Source organism: Fistularia commersonii, chromosome 28 (assembly GCF_037954325.1).
Source record: "Fistularia commersonii isolate RoL2024-O1a breed Wild chromosome 28, RoL_Fcom_v1.0, whole genome shotgun sequence".
Classification (NCBI taxonomy): Eukaryota; Metazoa; Chordata; class Actinopteri; order Syngnathiformes; family Fistulariidae; genus Fistularia; species Fistularia commersonii.
The window spans coordinates 1,694,547-1,709,897 of NC_141311.1; the positions used below are offsets into that span (position 1 = coordinate 1,694,547).

The 15,351-nt window shown below is 47.4% G+C and overlaps 1 protein-coding gene and 1 long non-coding RNA gene across 3 annotated transcripts in view; one reads left to right on the forward strand and one right to left on the reverse strand.

Annotated features, from left to right (window-relative positions):
• Window positions 1–15,351, reverse strand: part of prkcab (protein kinase C, alpha, b) — a 95,321-nt gene that overhangs the window by 57,260 nt on the left and 22,710 nt on the right. For both annotated transcript variants that reach the window (XM_086175386.1, XM_086175385.1), the window contains exon 3: window positions 12,029–12,111. In XM_086175386.1, coding sequence (XP_086031512.1) covers window positions 12,029–12,111 — 83 coding nt within the window. The remainder of the gene's footprint in view (window positions 1–12,028; window positions 12,112–15,351) is intronic.
• Window positions 13,453–14,577, forward strand: LOC147217125 (uncharacterized). The gene is made up of 3 exons (XR_015108904.1): window positions 13,453–13,520; window positions 13,967–14,051; window positions 14,402–14,577. It is a non-coding gene; the product is annotated as an uncharacterized LOC147217125 (long non-coding RNA).

Here is a 15,351-nt window from a genome sequence, read left to right on the forward strand (position 1 = left end):
ACTGCAGCGCTTCCTCTTTTACCCGACTTTCCATTTTTTGCCTGACCTTCTGCTCGCCGCCCTCCACCACCTCTCGCCGAACGTCTCCTTTCTACTGAAGGTCTCTCGCCGTCCCTGCTTCCCTTCCTCATTATCAGCTCCTCTTTCTGCTCCTCCAGGAGACCACGACCCGATCTCCTTCTTTTTTCCCCCGAAAAAAAAATCGCCTGGCAAACTTCCCCTTGATTAAACTCGAGCGGGAGCCCTTTTTATTTTGAAGCCCCGGCCGTCTTCGCGGTCTGAAGCCCCAGATTTACCCCGATTAAACCCAGACAATTAAATCGCTCACACTCACGACCCGCTCGCGTTCATTAAGCTTTCGCTACGGAGTCGGTCGAAACCGGCATGCCGGGGATATTAATAAGCAAAACAAAACGGGCTTCTCGGCACTATCCGCAAAATCTACGTTTATCTTAAATGATCACACTTTAATCACCTTCCTCTCTTCAGTTTATGACCAGAAAGAAACTCTGGTAAATCTACTTTATCTTATTAATTGTGTCGCGCTCATTTCCTCCTCCTCCTTCCCCCTCCGGGGCTTCTGTTTTTTTTTTTTTTTTTTTTTAATTTTTTTTAGGCAGAGGGTCTCTGTCTTTGTCAGCCCGCGAGAGGATTTTAATAAGCCGCAATGTTAAGAAGCGAAAAAAAAAAAACCACGCGGTCAGAAACTGCTTGTCGTGTTTGCATATCGATGGCTGGAATGCAAAACCTATCTGGAAAAAAAAACACTTTTTTCAGGAAATTAAAAAAACATTTAATTTGAATATAGTATGGTCTTTGTTGAAGATATTCAAGAATATTCTATTGTTCACAAACTATATTTCTATGTTATAATTTAAAAATACATTGCATGTATTTTTACCACTGACGATGCAGATAAGTGTTTTTTTCCGAATTTTTTTCTGCTTCATAGTGCACACAGGAGTTTTGTCATGTGACATTTATGTCAAAAGAAAAGGCGGGATTATCTAACAGATAGACTGAAAATATGGAGCCGTCCCATTTCTCCCCATTCAACGCAAAAACCCAAAATTGAAAAATTTGCAGATAGGAGTTTTTGCATTCCAGCCATCGATATGCGTTTGCATAGTAGCATGGTAACGTTGAACACACACACACACAAAAAACGAGGGGTTGCATAATCAAATTATTAGCAAGGAAATGGAAGGCAGAGGGGAGAATGGGTGATTTTAGAAAACTGAAGCCAAATGTGTCTGTGTGTGTTCACGCACACGCGTACATGCCACGTGTCAAGAAGACGGCGTGAATCTATCGCAGGCTTTTCCACGTGTGGTCTAAAACGAGGAGCGTATCCTCGCCTCGTCTTGTGCAACGCATCTTTGATGACTTGACTCAGACGCCACTGGGAGTTCGTGATTACGTGCATGTTCAGACATAAAAAGAAATTTTTATTTTAGATAATAGAAGTACAGGTGCGGCGGCGCAGCGGTTAGCGCTCCACCTCACAGCTAGAAGGTCCCTGATTGGCTTCCCACAGAAAGTCTCTTTTTTCATCTCGACGTCACTGTGGATGAGTGAGTGAATTTTATATGTCGTTATATAACATTAGGTTGAGGGGGTGAATTTTTGAGTTGCTTTTTGAAATAAAGCAGAAAGGGAATGATTACCGTAATTTTCGGACAATAAGCCGCAACTTTTTTCACGTAAACAACGATGCGGCTAATATATGGACTTTTTTTGGGTAGGGGACGCTAACGAGCTTCACGGCGCTAAAACGTTTATCCCCTTCACATCGGACCAATGAAATGACTGGGAAATTCTGAGTCCGTTCAACTCCGACACCGAAGAAGACGACTTTGACGGTTTTAGTGCGCAGGAGGAAGACGGAGATAGTGATTGGCTAGCTGGTGCGGCTAATGTTAAGGTGCGCTCAATATTCCAGAAATTACAGTATATGACATGTGAATGGGTGAGTGAATGGTTATATGTCACCCTATAATGTGCATGAGAGGGTGAACGGTCGTATGTTACTATATAACAGGATCAGTGTGTGAATTGTTGACTGTTATATAACATGAATAAGAGTGAATGGTTATATGCCATTTTGCGATGTGTGAACGAGTGAATGATTGTCACCATATTACATCATTGAGAGGGTGAACGGTTGCATGTCTCAATTTGACAAGTGAATGAGTGAGCGAATGGCTATATGTCGCGATATAACATTGGGATGAGTGAGTGAATTGAGTGGCTAACGGTTGTATGCCACTATATAATACGTGAATGAATGAGTGAACGGTTGTCCAGGGTGAACCCTGCCTTGGACCCAACGACGGCTGCAACTCCAAGTGCAGGATTCATATAAAGAATGAATGAATGAATGAATGGTTTGTGACTCTTTGCACTTTAGGCGGGCGGCGGTCACCGTGCCAGTTTGTGAGCGCTAACAGCTGCGATAAGTGACATCATGTCCAGCTCTGCGTTATCATGACGCGAGTATCCGTGAAATGATGAAACCTCGTTAAATAATGAAGTGAAATGTGATTCATTTATCCAAACCAGCCGTTCTGGACGCAGATTAGAGTTTTAAAACCTCGCTGACGACAATCTGTCAACAGTGAGGGGAAACTGTGGGTGCGGCGAGCCTCGGGCTCAGGCCGGCCACCGCTGCGCGAGGAGGGCCACAGCAGCTGCACCGGGGGCCAGTTAGCCGGTGGCTACGTGCGGCGCTGACGTACCGCTGCGCCTGTTCTGCTCAGGTTAGCATTTTCAGACGCGAGCCGGTGATAATGACAGGGGCCCGGGGGGCCGGAGGAAGCCGGTGTGAGCAGGAAGCCGATGTGGCGTTGCTCTTTTCGGCGGCGGCCCAAAGATGCTAACGGAAACGGGGTTCCTTCCTCCCATGTGTGTTGACGCTCTACCTTTAGGGGACGCGGGATGATCAACGTCTTCTACAACAGAACCGCGCCAACGGTATATAATTGTTTTGTACATTGAAGAGGGGCTGTAAGGACTATCCTCCATGTCGGATGCGAAACTCCGGTTATGTGAATGTATATTTCATATTTCATCACATCGCTAGCTCCGAGATGCTTCCTTCTCCCTGGACATCTGCGCTTCCGCAACCAAATCCCTGAAATCCATTCCTAACCGATGCTGCCAGGAGCAACGCCACTAGCTTGTAGCTCTCCGGCTAGACTTTGTGAGCTTGCAACCCAACATGTGAGACTTTGTGAACCTTCACATTTCAATGAACATTCCACTTAACTTAAAGGTTTAAATGCCAGTCGGGTATTTTGCCATCAGATGTTTCCCTTCTGTGTAACATCTGATGGCCCCCAAAGTAACAATATCACAACAATATCACAGCAATCGCACTTTCAACTTGCAAAATACATATTTATTGCCTGTTTATATATTGTATAGTTATTTTGTTGCCTATCTGTATATTTTATATACATATATTGTCTATTTTATACAGTTTTATATTTGTATTGTCCAGGACTACAGATGCAAATTAGCTATGAGCTATAATCTGGTACAAACACCTCTGCCTCTGTGCTTAATGTATTTGTACACTGTTCTAATAAACTTCTAAACAAACAAACAAACAAACAAACTGTGTTGCCGCCATCTGTTTCGATCAGCTGTCTGTTCGCTCAATCATTAATCCTCATTTGCACCGCCAGGCAAAATGCACACACTCCTGGGTTTTCATTGAAATGAAACACTTGAAAACTCATTCATTCATTATCAATCCATCAATCTATTATCTGCCACTTATCCTGCCCTTGGGGTCACGGGGGGGGGGCGACTTGGGCCTATCCCGGCTTTCATTGGGCGAGAGACGGGGTTCACCCTGGATCGGCCAATCACGGGGACGCCGTAACTATCCACTCCAACATTCAAGCGACTCGTAAAGACAGGGACATACAACTCTTGCCCCTCTGGTTCAATGTAGGGTCTCCAGTGAACCTCCTGCTGTTTTTGGAGCAACTTGGGAAAACAAGGCTTTTTGAAGTGAACCAGGGCTCTTCTTGCGGTGAGTCGGAAATGTGAACCACCGCGACACCTTCACTGGAAATGTAAATAAAAGTGAGTGCTTTGGGAAACAGGTAAAATGTTTGGTCTGAAAGCAGCGGAGCCAAAGAAAACAGAACTACATGTGGTTCTTTTCACTGACAGCAATCTGTATGAAAAGGACCAGAGGCCGTGTCATCTGGTCAGCTTAAACATGTTAAGAGACTTAACAGTCGGACAGATTGTGATTCTTCAGCCTGGAGCTCGCGGCCTCTCGGAGTAGTGGCCTTACGTAATCACATCTGTAATCTAAGAGCCGACGCGCTCCCTGCGTTGATGACACACGGATCGACCTTCGCTTTCCGGCTCATCTCTCCGATGAACGCCTCTTTTTTTTTTCCCATCTCAGACGGCTACACTTGAGTGCACTGAGAAGCGCCGACCGTCCGTTAGCGGGTTCCCCGCTGAGCTTCGCTGCTCGTCGTCAGAGCAGAATGTCACCAAATGTAAGCTAACGTATGTAGCATCAGGGTACTGGAGGTAAATTGTGGATTAACAATGACATGCTCGGCATTTTGGTGTATCAGGACATGATTTTCATGTTCCACGCTGACCCGTCAGTCAGTCATTCATTATCTAAAGCTTAGTGATCTGGGCTGGGGGCGACCCAGGAGGTCATTGGGCCACAGACAACTAACTAAACCATTCGTCCTTTCATTCACACGCCTGGACAATGTCGGGCACATGTGTCAAACTCAAGGCTCGCGGGCCAAACGTGTCCCGCGACGTCACTTTATGTGGCCCGCGAGAACGTCTGAAAACAGACCCGGACATTTTACGGGCCCGTTTTCTTTTTTATCCGGCCCGCCAAACTATCTTCTTTGAATATTAGTATTTTCCAATCAATATTGAATTTAGAAACTCGTTTTTTTTTCCTTTTGTTTAATTTTGCATATTTATATGAGCACCAACTCTTTTGAAGTTGAAATTAAATGCAAAAAATGTAAATATTTGAATTGCAATTTTTATTTTGTCCAATTCATATGACACCTTGTTGGCCCGCACATAAAAATTCAGTAAAAAATGTGGCCCGCCAGACAAAATAACTACCCACCCCTGTCTTAAAAGTTCTGATTGTCTTAAAACAAATAAGTCAAATGTGTGCATTGACCATAAACTACATTTCCCACAGTTCATTCTGATCACTGTACCCCCAAAGTGACGGCGTCGTGCCATGAGATCGCCGTGTATCCACATTGATGCCATTTTCAACAAGTGGAATTGAGAAATACAAATGATCCCTAAATGTCCAGGAAGGGAAAAGTTGATGTAGATGGAAGGTTTCAGGAAAGATGGGAAGGCTAATACATGTTTGTGCTCTAAGGAGAAAAAGCGGTACGTCTTTTGTGTTATGAGTCAGCGTCGGCCGTCAAAGAGCACAATCTACGTTTGCTTTTCGACACCAAACACAGAGCTAAGATGCTAAATTTAGCCTTCCGGAAAAACAACAAATTGTCCAAGAATTAAAAGCCAAACTACGATGGCAGCAGAATGTGTTCATCCAAAACCACTGCGGCGGTGAAAGCTAGCTTTGGAGCAGAGCAAACAGAGAACATATTTTTTCTTACATCTATGCAAATGCATAATTAACATTTAGGATTTGAATGAGTAATAAATTTAGAGTTAATTAACACGAAGGAGTAGTTTTTACATGCCACTGTTACCGTTCTATGTGGAACCTCCTGCTTGTGTTTGGAGAACCTGGAGACTCCAAACCTGTGGGATTCCAACCTGTGCAGTCCAACATTAATAAAGATACATGTATGTATGAAATAGAAATTGTGTGAGTGAGAAAATAAATGTCTCCGGGCCAGAGGCCGTCACTTCTGAGAAGAGAAGAAGCGCTCTGCTGTCACAGCGGCCGGCAGCAGGTCGAGGAGAAGGGAGGAACCGGGGACCGTCTCCGTTTTAGACCATCACCCGTCAACGCGTCAGCGCTTCAGAAAAACGCAGCGACTCAACTCCTGTCATCGTCCTCTTCGGCGGTCGGATGACAGAAATGGAGTAGCTTCACACACACAATAATGCAGCTTCACGCAGAAACTGATGTACAGTGATCCCTCGCTATAACGCCGTTTACTTTTCACGGTTTCGCTACCTCACGGATTTGCATCGTGCGTCACCCCGCTTCTTCTCTACCTGTGCGTCAATAACGTTGCAGTTTAATATTTACACGTACGTAAAACAGTTTGCCAAATCTACATGACGTACGTACAAATTCTCTTGCAATTTTCGAGTTTCTCCCATAATGTTGACAAAACGCTCTGGAGCGACAAAAGGGCCCAAAAGGCAGCGGAAGATGCTATCTATCGCAGATAAAGTTAAACTTCTGGACATGCTAAGGGAAGCTAAAAGCTATGCGGCTGGAGGTCGGCATTACGGAATTAATTAATCTTCCGTTCGTTCCATAAAGAAGGAGGAAAAAAACATAAAGACGACAGCAGCGATAAGTTTTAATAAGGATGCAAAAAGGGTTGCAACCGTCCGCAACAAGACCATGGTATGTGTTTTTTCATAATTATATTTAATTTTCTCCCGTTTAATCCAATTACTCGGGTCGCGGTGGGCGGCGCTAATCTCTGCCATTTGAAGCCTTCTGTTCACATTGAGGATTAAAATAATTATTTGACAGTACAGAAGTTATTGGTTGAAAAAAACCTTTCTAAAGTACAGTACTTTTATTTGTGCCTGTAAGATGGTTTGTTCTTTCTTTTCAATGTATAATAGAGTATTTAATTGTATAATAGTTGTAAAAAAAATAAAGGTTTCTACTTCACGGATTTTGCCCATCACGGGTTCTTTTTGGAACGTAACCCCCGCGAAAAACAAGGGTTTACTGTATTGACAAATATCTGAGCGCCCTGCAGCAAGACCGCAAGATCTACCATCTATTAAAAGAAATGAACCTTCACTGGGAATTTGAAAAAAAAAAAAAAAAAACTATCTGAAAGGAGCTCGCCTTCACGCTCATCGCATCGGATATTTACCGTAAAATTGGAAAGCGCACTTGAAATTACAAGCGGTTTACGGTAGTTTGGACGTTATGAGTTCCCCACGTGCTTCCACGCGTCTTTGCATTGAATCCATTGAAATAAAACCCATTGTTTGGCCCCAACAGTTAATCCACACGCAAATGCCATACGTTTCGTTATTAGTTTTCCGCCTGAGCCCACGTCGGATCGGATCCCCGGTGCCGCCGTCGCTCGGCTCACCTTTCCGGAGCTTTCTATCGAAGCCCCGCAGAGTTTTTTTCCGCCGCCTGCGAACCTTCGTCGGAAACACTGGCAAACACACACACGCCTTTCAGGGCCAAAAGTAATGGATTCGCTTGGCCGCCGTTGAGGGTTGCGAGCGTGCACGTGATGCTGAGGCATCTCCAAGCGATGGAGATTTTATCTGTGGCGCAAAAATGTTTGCTCGGGTGAAGAAGTAAACGTTGGACGCTTATTCTTAATTCTGCCTGGTTTTGCGTCCAAACTCCCAAAACCAGAAGACAGGATTAACTTTATTGATCCTCATAGGGGGAAATTCTTTTGTCACAGCAGCGTAACTGAAGTGTCGATAAATATGAATATAAATAGAAGACAAATAGGAAATAGGAGAAAAAGAAATCCACAAGCAGAGAGAAGAACAACAACAGCAAGAAACAAAAAGACAGTAAGGGTGAAAACAGACAAACAAAATTAAACGACAACATAAACAAAGGGACGATGGCAATGAGAAGAATAAAATGAATAAACAAAAATAAGTAGGATGCAAGTGGGCTGAGACCGACAAGGAGATCCACATCCACCGCTCATGGGTCTCGACCAGAGAAGCCGCTATTTCAGGTTGTTTGTTTGTTTATTTGCCTTTAAAACGCGTCAGTCCTTTAAGAACCAAAATCCAATCAAGCGTATCCGTGCATCACACACACGCCAGCGTATACACTTCCCATCCAAACGAGCGCCAAGAAGTCATCTTTTGGGAGGGAATCTGTCCTCCGTTCCAGAACGCAGACAGACCCAGTTCCCGAGACCCAAACTAAGCCCCCGGTAATCTAACGGACAAACTGCTGCTGAATCACAGATGACCTCATTTGGCCAAAACTGACAGTTCACCGCTGAACTGAAAGCCGTTCAGCCGCTGAGTTTCGACCGCAGCGAGCGGCCGATCTCTTCTGCTAGACACCGACCCCGCGGATCATTAGCGGTCCGTTTCCATGCAGCTGCAAGACTTCAGATAGAAATTCCGATGAAATACGAATGAAGAAGAACGTCCCTTTGATTGCCTTTGGGCTGCTCCCTTCGGGGGGACGCCACAGCCAATCATCTGCCTCCGTCCGACTCGCGGCCAATCATCTGCCTCCGTCCGACCCGTCCCGTCCTCCTTCCCTCCATCCATAAACCTCCTCTGGTCTTCTCCAGCCTCGGCATCCTTCTACCTTCTTATCTCCAGAACATCTAACGTATGCCGTCCTCCTCCCCGATCCTCTCCGTCCTCCTCACTCCTGAAGGAGAACCTCTTCATCTTCATCTCCGCTGCCTCTTGTCTCCAACATGGTTGCTCTCAACTCTGTCTTCAACACCCTCCACGTTACGTTTCTCCATCTCCTCTCCGCCTTCTTGACTGTTGACCCTCCATCTTCTCCACCTCACTTGTATCCCTCTTTCTGCAGCTCACCTTCATTCCCTTTTCCTGTCCAGGATGTTCCTGCTCCTCTCTAGATGTTCCTCCACCTGTTTCCTGCTCTCACACATCTGCAAACACCGCGGTCCACGGAGATTCACCTCTAATCGGCTGAAAATACACCTTTAAAATGAACTTTTGGTTTTCTACTCCAGGGACGAAAGTGTTGCCCTCTGTTTACTTTTCAATAATATTCCCGTTTTATTTTAGGAGTGGCTAATGATGCCATCCATTCCGCTCATTATCGCTCCTGATGAATGTGGCCATTTGAGGAGAGCGACAGAAGCCAGAGGCCTGAAGGACTCCGATGGGGAGCAGATCAGCAGTCCAACAGTTGAAGTAGAAAATACCGAATTTTGCAGAGCATAAGGCGTGAAGAGCAATATCAATGAACGGGTCCATTCTCATACATAAGGCGCGCTACGTTATGAGGAGCATTATAAAACATACGGTCTAAAAAGCAAAACAAAACAGTTTGGTCCAACTTCATTCATCTCGCTTTATTCCCTCGGAAACTGTTTGGTCTTCTTTACTTCTCCGACTTCTTGCTTCGTAAGCTGGTCTCCTCACGGGTGCTGTTTTTGGGGTCCTCTTCCACACAAATGTATGGTAATATTCTGTTGAAGCGCAGCACGTACCCGAGGTAAGCGCTGCTGTCTGATTGGTTTCTGGTTGCCAGCGATAGCGGACACCTGAAGTTAATGCGAGGTTGGAACAATGTTGTATTCCAGCGCTACATAATCAGTTATCTAACGTGGTCCGGACCTATATTGGACCTCTATGACGTCCCCCAGGCAGGAATGCTCCCACAATCGCTGGAGCGAAGCGGCTTGGTCGCTTCACAAAGACGCACTTAAACAATTTGACGGATGTTTGAGTGCAGTGCGCCATATAAAACCGGTTGGAGGTCAGAAAGCACAACGAGAACTCATACATAAGGCGACGATTTTTGAGAACATTTAAGGATTTTAAGTGCGCCTTATAGTGCGAAAATGACGGCAATCTAGTCCTTTGGATGGATTAAATTTGATGGTAGACTCTCATATTCAACCTTGAACACCACCTTGGAAACTCCCTTCCATCCCAGTGAGTTGAGGAAGGGGCAGGTACCTCCGGTATCTCCATCTCGCTGGAAGCTAATGAACAGGAAATGCAGGAATCGCTGTGAGCGTCCACCCCGACCACACAGCTGTCACATTTTCCACCGTGTGGACCGCTCTGGGAGGGGAGGGTTGGAGAGCGACCACACGGCGTCACGTCCAGAGGGTAAAAACACAGTCCTGGCGGCACGAGAACCACAGAGCGAGTGGTCGTCGGTCTGCGGAAGACGGGTGAACGGTTGTACGTCTCCATATAAGGTGCGATAAGATGGGGAATAGTTGTATGCTTTTGTCTGAAGGTGTGACGGACGGATCCAGGATGAACCCAGGATGACAGTTGGGACGGACTCCACTCGCCCACCACCCCGACAGCAGAATCAGCACTACGGTTAACGAGTAAACGGATTGCTCGGGCCTTGTTTAGCTCCTCGCGGGAAACGGACTGCGGACGCGTAAAGGTCAAGGCACCAGACACCTTACATTAGGGACGAATAAAGCGTAAATAAAAGGTCTGCTGAGCCCGAGGCGCGTGATCCGTGCGGCACGTGGGCCGGCGCACAAACAAGATGCCAACTAAAATAAACACATGCTAATGCTGCTCGGCGGCGTTGTTGATAAACAGGGCAAAAGACAGATGGTCGGAAAGAGGATTTTTGCAAGAAGAGTAACAGCAATAAACCCGAGCGCGGCATAATCTCCGCGGTTACAGAGACCTAATCTATTACCCAAATCGTCATATCACTCCAAAAAAAAAGAGATTTGAAAAGGACCTGATCTTGTCAAAGCAGCCTATAATGTGTGTGTGTGTGTGTGTGCAACCAGGCTGTCATACACACATTGTCTCTTAGCGGATGAGTCACCTTCATTCAATAATTCCAGAGTGGCCGTTGACTGATAATACAGCGCTGTTTACCACCTACACGTCACTACGCCGGTGAATGAAAAGACCGCCTTTCACTCAGATGCTAATGCGAACATCTGTCTCTCTCCTCCACGTCGGAGCCGATCAAAGCATCTGGCGGACAGATGACGCCATCGGCGGGCCGGGTCGGCCGCGAGGGTCACTCCCAGCCCACGGTGCAAAGGGCCCGAGCATGTGTGTGTGTGTGTGTGTTCATATCTACCAGATCATGCGTGTGTGTGTGTGTGCCGGCCCCCGAGCCAGAATCCCAGTTATGACACCGCACTGATTCAGAAGCCGGGGGGCCGAGATGGAGGGATGGAGGAGTGTGGATGGAGGGATGGCGAGAAGGAGGACCGGGCGCTCGGGTGTCGGTGAGTCACCGGCGCCGGACGTCTGCGCCCAACAATCTGCGAGGCCGCCGTTACTACCGCCGGCCTTCGGGCCATGCGACGGTTAAAATCACGGGCGGCGAAAGCTTCCCCGCCATGTGGAGGATCAGGAGCGAACCTGAACCCGTCCTGATGCTCGTCTTATTGACAAATCCCATCAACCTGTAATAAACGTTGATTAAATCCAACAGACTAGCTGTGATAACTTAAATTGAATCACTATAAATCCTCTCTGCGGTGTCGCCCGCTCCGCGCTCTGCAGCGCCGTCTTAACTAAACACTAAACCCCTTCAAAATTAGTGATTTCTCAGGTTACCCAGAATTCCAGTGGAGTTGAATAATGCCGGTTCGGCATCATTAAGGAGTAAATTACTCGTGCCGCTGTCGTCAAACTTTATAAACTCTGGTTGAGAAACAAAGCCGCGGATAGCAGCTAATGAGTTAGCAACCAAAACAGATGTGGCTAACAATTCCATTTCGGGCTCTTTTCCGCTCCTCCCCAGCTGCACCCCTAGAGAAGGTACACTATCACGTTTTGTTATCATCTGGAACTAGCCCGGCTCCAGAAGAACATCCAGCCAGAGGGAGAAATCCCCAAAGTGAAAGTTCACAGCAGGATAAACGGCGTCCGCGTCGCCGGTCCGGTTTATCGGGTTCAGAGCCATCGTGGGGATTGCGGTTTCACCGTGCGAACGTGGGCGTGTGCACGCATCCAGACGTCATGACACGGATTCCGTAAAAAAAAACCCCGGCAGCGATCTTCACCGCAGAATCAAACGGGAGGGCGAGCGTCGCGGAGCAGGACGATCAGGTAAAGCGTGACCGCACCTAATAACCAGACACATAACCCGCTAATTACATGCCGCTTTTTTTTTTTCACGACTTACATCCGTGTCGGGACCTTTATCTGCTCCGGGGCAGGAGAAGCTGACGAACTCATGGCAGCGCTTGTGGACCACGAAACAGCAGACTGGAAGGAGAGAAGAAAAGAAAACACAGGAGGGCGACGTTAGAGAGACCGTTCTCACGAGACGCTCTGGATTAGCAATCCGGAACAATCTGTGCCTTCATGGTGGGATCATCAGCTTTTGGTCAAGGTCTTGGAGATGCACACACACACACATGCACACACACACACACACACACACACACACACACACGCCCTGGGCAAAGATCCAGAGCTGCAAACTGTGCTTGCAAATTATCCTCAATCTGCCTCGGAGGGAGGTGGACCGGCAAACAAACACACACACGCTCACTGTTTGCTTGTGGATTCAGCAGCTCTCGGTTATTTACAGTGTTTTTTTTTTCGGGGGTGGGGTCGCGGTGGGGGTTGATTGCAAGGAAAAAAAAATAAAAACAAAAAAAAAACTGTCACTCGGCATGACGCGGCCGCCATGACACCTGACAGCGCTCTTACGTCAGCCGCCGTGGCATTTACACGGGGACGGCGGTCGGCGTCCGCCGGGAGAAGCGAGAGCGCGGACATCTGTGACAGCTGGGACACGAGCTGACTCCCTCCTCCTCCTCCACGCTTCGCTTTATTTGAAAACATTTCTTCTTCCTCTTGTGTTTTTCACACAATCTGTCAGCTCCGCTCGCTGTCAAGCCGCTTGTTTGTTCATGTGCACTTCGGCGCCGGATCACGTTCGCCGCGCTCCCTCCCTCTCCTCTTCGATGGCCTTCGCGAGCCGATAGATTAGACGGATGCGCGGGCCGTAATCAGTATTCTCTCCGTTATTATTCGCCATCGGCCGTAATCCTAATCCCGGGCCGGGACGGTGCAGAATTTGAGTGTGTCAGAGATGAATCTCTCCCCGGTGCTGAGCCGCTGGCGGTGTACGGTACAAATTAATCTCCGTCAGTAATAAAGAGGGAGCCGAGGGGGGGGGGGGAAGCTCAGCGAAAAAATATCCGTGAGTGATTTATCTGGGCTGCGAAGATCTCCGCGTTTGTCATTTCTAAGGAGACCAACAGAAAGCGGGAGGCCGGCTGGGTTCGGTGAAGTTTTAGCATTTTGGCGCGTGACAAGCTTAGCGAGAGCGGCTTCGGGTGAACTTCGCTGAAGATCCGGGGTCGCAGCCGGGATGAGATAACGCTTTATGGATCCCTGGAGGGGGAATCTAGGTGTGGCGGCGGCGCAGGCCAGAGGACAGGTAACAAAAGGCGGTAAAAGATGTAACCGTCGCAGGAAGAGGTAGAGCTGTAACTGCGCGCCGTCAAGCACGAGCTGGTAGACGGTCTTGAGAAGCTCAAACAACCCTGAGGAAGAACATCCTGCTCTCTGACCCTTCCTGGAGAGGACATGTATGCTTCAAGTCCAGTCCAGTTGAATCATAATAATTCAAAATCCTTCGTGGGGAAATTAATTCTCTGCATGTAAGCCATCTTGGATGAACCCTGAGCGGTCGGCGACCAGCAGTGAGGGGTCGAGTGTCCGGCTCAACAACACTGGTAGGAGGCGGCGTGGCGCCGGAGATAGAGCGCCACGCCGATTCCTACTTTGCAATATTCAGAACTGTGCAATATTTCATTTCATAACAGCTACACTTCAATTTTTCCTTTTATCATACTATTGTGCACTCCTTACCTCACTTGTTACTAAGACACTTATAGTTTTATCACTTGTTTACTAAGACACTTTATAGTTTCACTGAGACACTTTATAGTTTATAGTTTATTTTTATTTCTAATTCTGCCTTTTTCTTTTTATTATTTATTACTGTTATATTCTCTGTAACTCTGGCACAACAATTTCCTTCGGGATTAATAAAGTTGTTCTTATCTTATCTTCTTATCTTATCTTATCTTTATTGTGGATCCAGAAGGTACTCATGAGTCCAACACCTGCACCTCCTCACCCTGGATGTTGACGGTGCAGGAGACAAAGCAACAAGGCAACAAGTGGAGGTAAGATAAGATAAACATCATCAATCCGCATAGGGGAAGTTCTTTTGCCACAGCAACATAATAGTTGTAGCGTCAATAAATATGAAGACAATTAGAAAGTAACAAAAGGCATCCACAACTCAATAGATGGCCTTGAAAACAACAACAAGGGTAAGAATGAACAGAAAAGCCAGGAAGGTTGAAAACAATAGCAATGACAAAAATAAAAGCAAATAAACAAAACAAAGCAGGATGTGAATGCGCTGAGACCAAGAAGGATAAAATACACAACGTGTGAATCCGAGCTTGATGTTGTTGTGGAACAAATGATTTAGAAATGACGAGGATAAAATGGTTTATTTTGTCCCGAGGAGTCCAACGACGGGAGCGCCTTCCCGACGCCGCGACGAAAACCTCACCATCAAAACCCCGGCGTCATCTCGGACCCTCCGCCTGTTTCCACGAGCGGCGGGTTCTCGCTCCTCCTCCCCACTGCCCACCTCCCAGACGTGAATCACGGGCGCGGTGACGCTTTCTGGCACCCCATCAGCCGTCCTCGCGCCCTCGGCACGCTCACCCCTCCGCCACAGCAGACGGAGATCTCCAGTGTGCGTGAATGTGTTGATGTCAAGGATCGGTGATGTCACACATACACACACACACACACACACACACATTAATCTTGACACTCTATTCTACAATGTGTGAAAAGCAGAGGCCTCCTTGAAGGAGAGGAATGAAGGTGCCTGGTTTCGTGTTCGGCTTTGAAGACATTTTTAATTTTGTTACATACACACACACACACACACACACACACACACACACTCAAATAGGAAACAAAGCTGAGCTGGCTGGGGCGCTGATATTATTCCCAGTGTAATAAATCTGCAGTGTGAGTCAAGTGCAAAGACGCGACCGGAAAAACTCGGTAGCAACAAGTGCATCTCTGCAGATGGCCGAGTCCGAGCGGCGAGACGACGACACACCGCGTCGTCAGGGAAATATTAATTACACGAGCGAGCAGATAAAGGGCTCGGCCGTCACGGAGCGGCTTATCGAACCAGAGCGCTTCCTCGTGCGCGAGCGCGGTGGTGCCGGCGAGCGTCCGGCCGCACCTCCGCCTCTGTTTGCAGTTCATTTCCTGAGTGGTTCCAGCCCTGGAGGAGAGGTGTTTACTCTCATAACGTCCGGGGATGTTTCTCCACAGGGTTATGGTCTGCAGCCGCCGCCGCCGCCGCAGTGCAAAGAGTTCCAGAGGACGGGGTTCGTGGCAAAGATCCCCCGCGGCGCCGGACAAACTCAATACCCTCCGGGAGGCAGG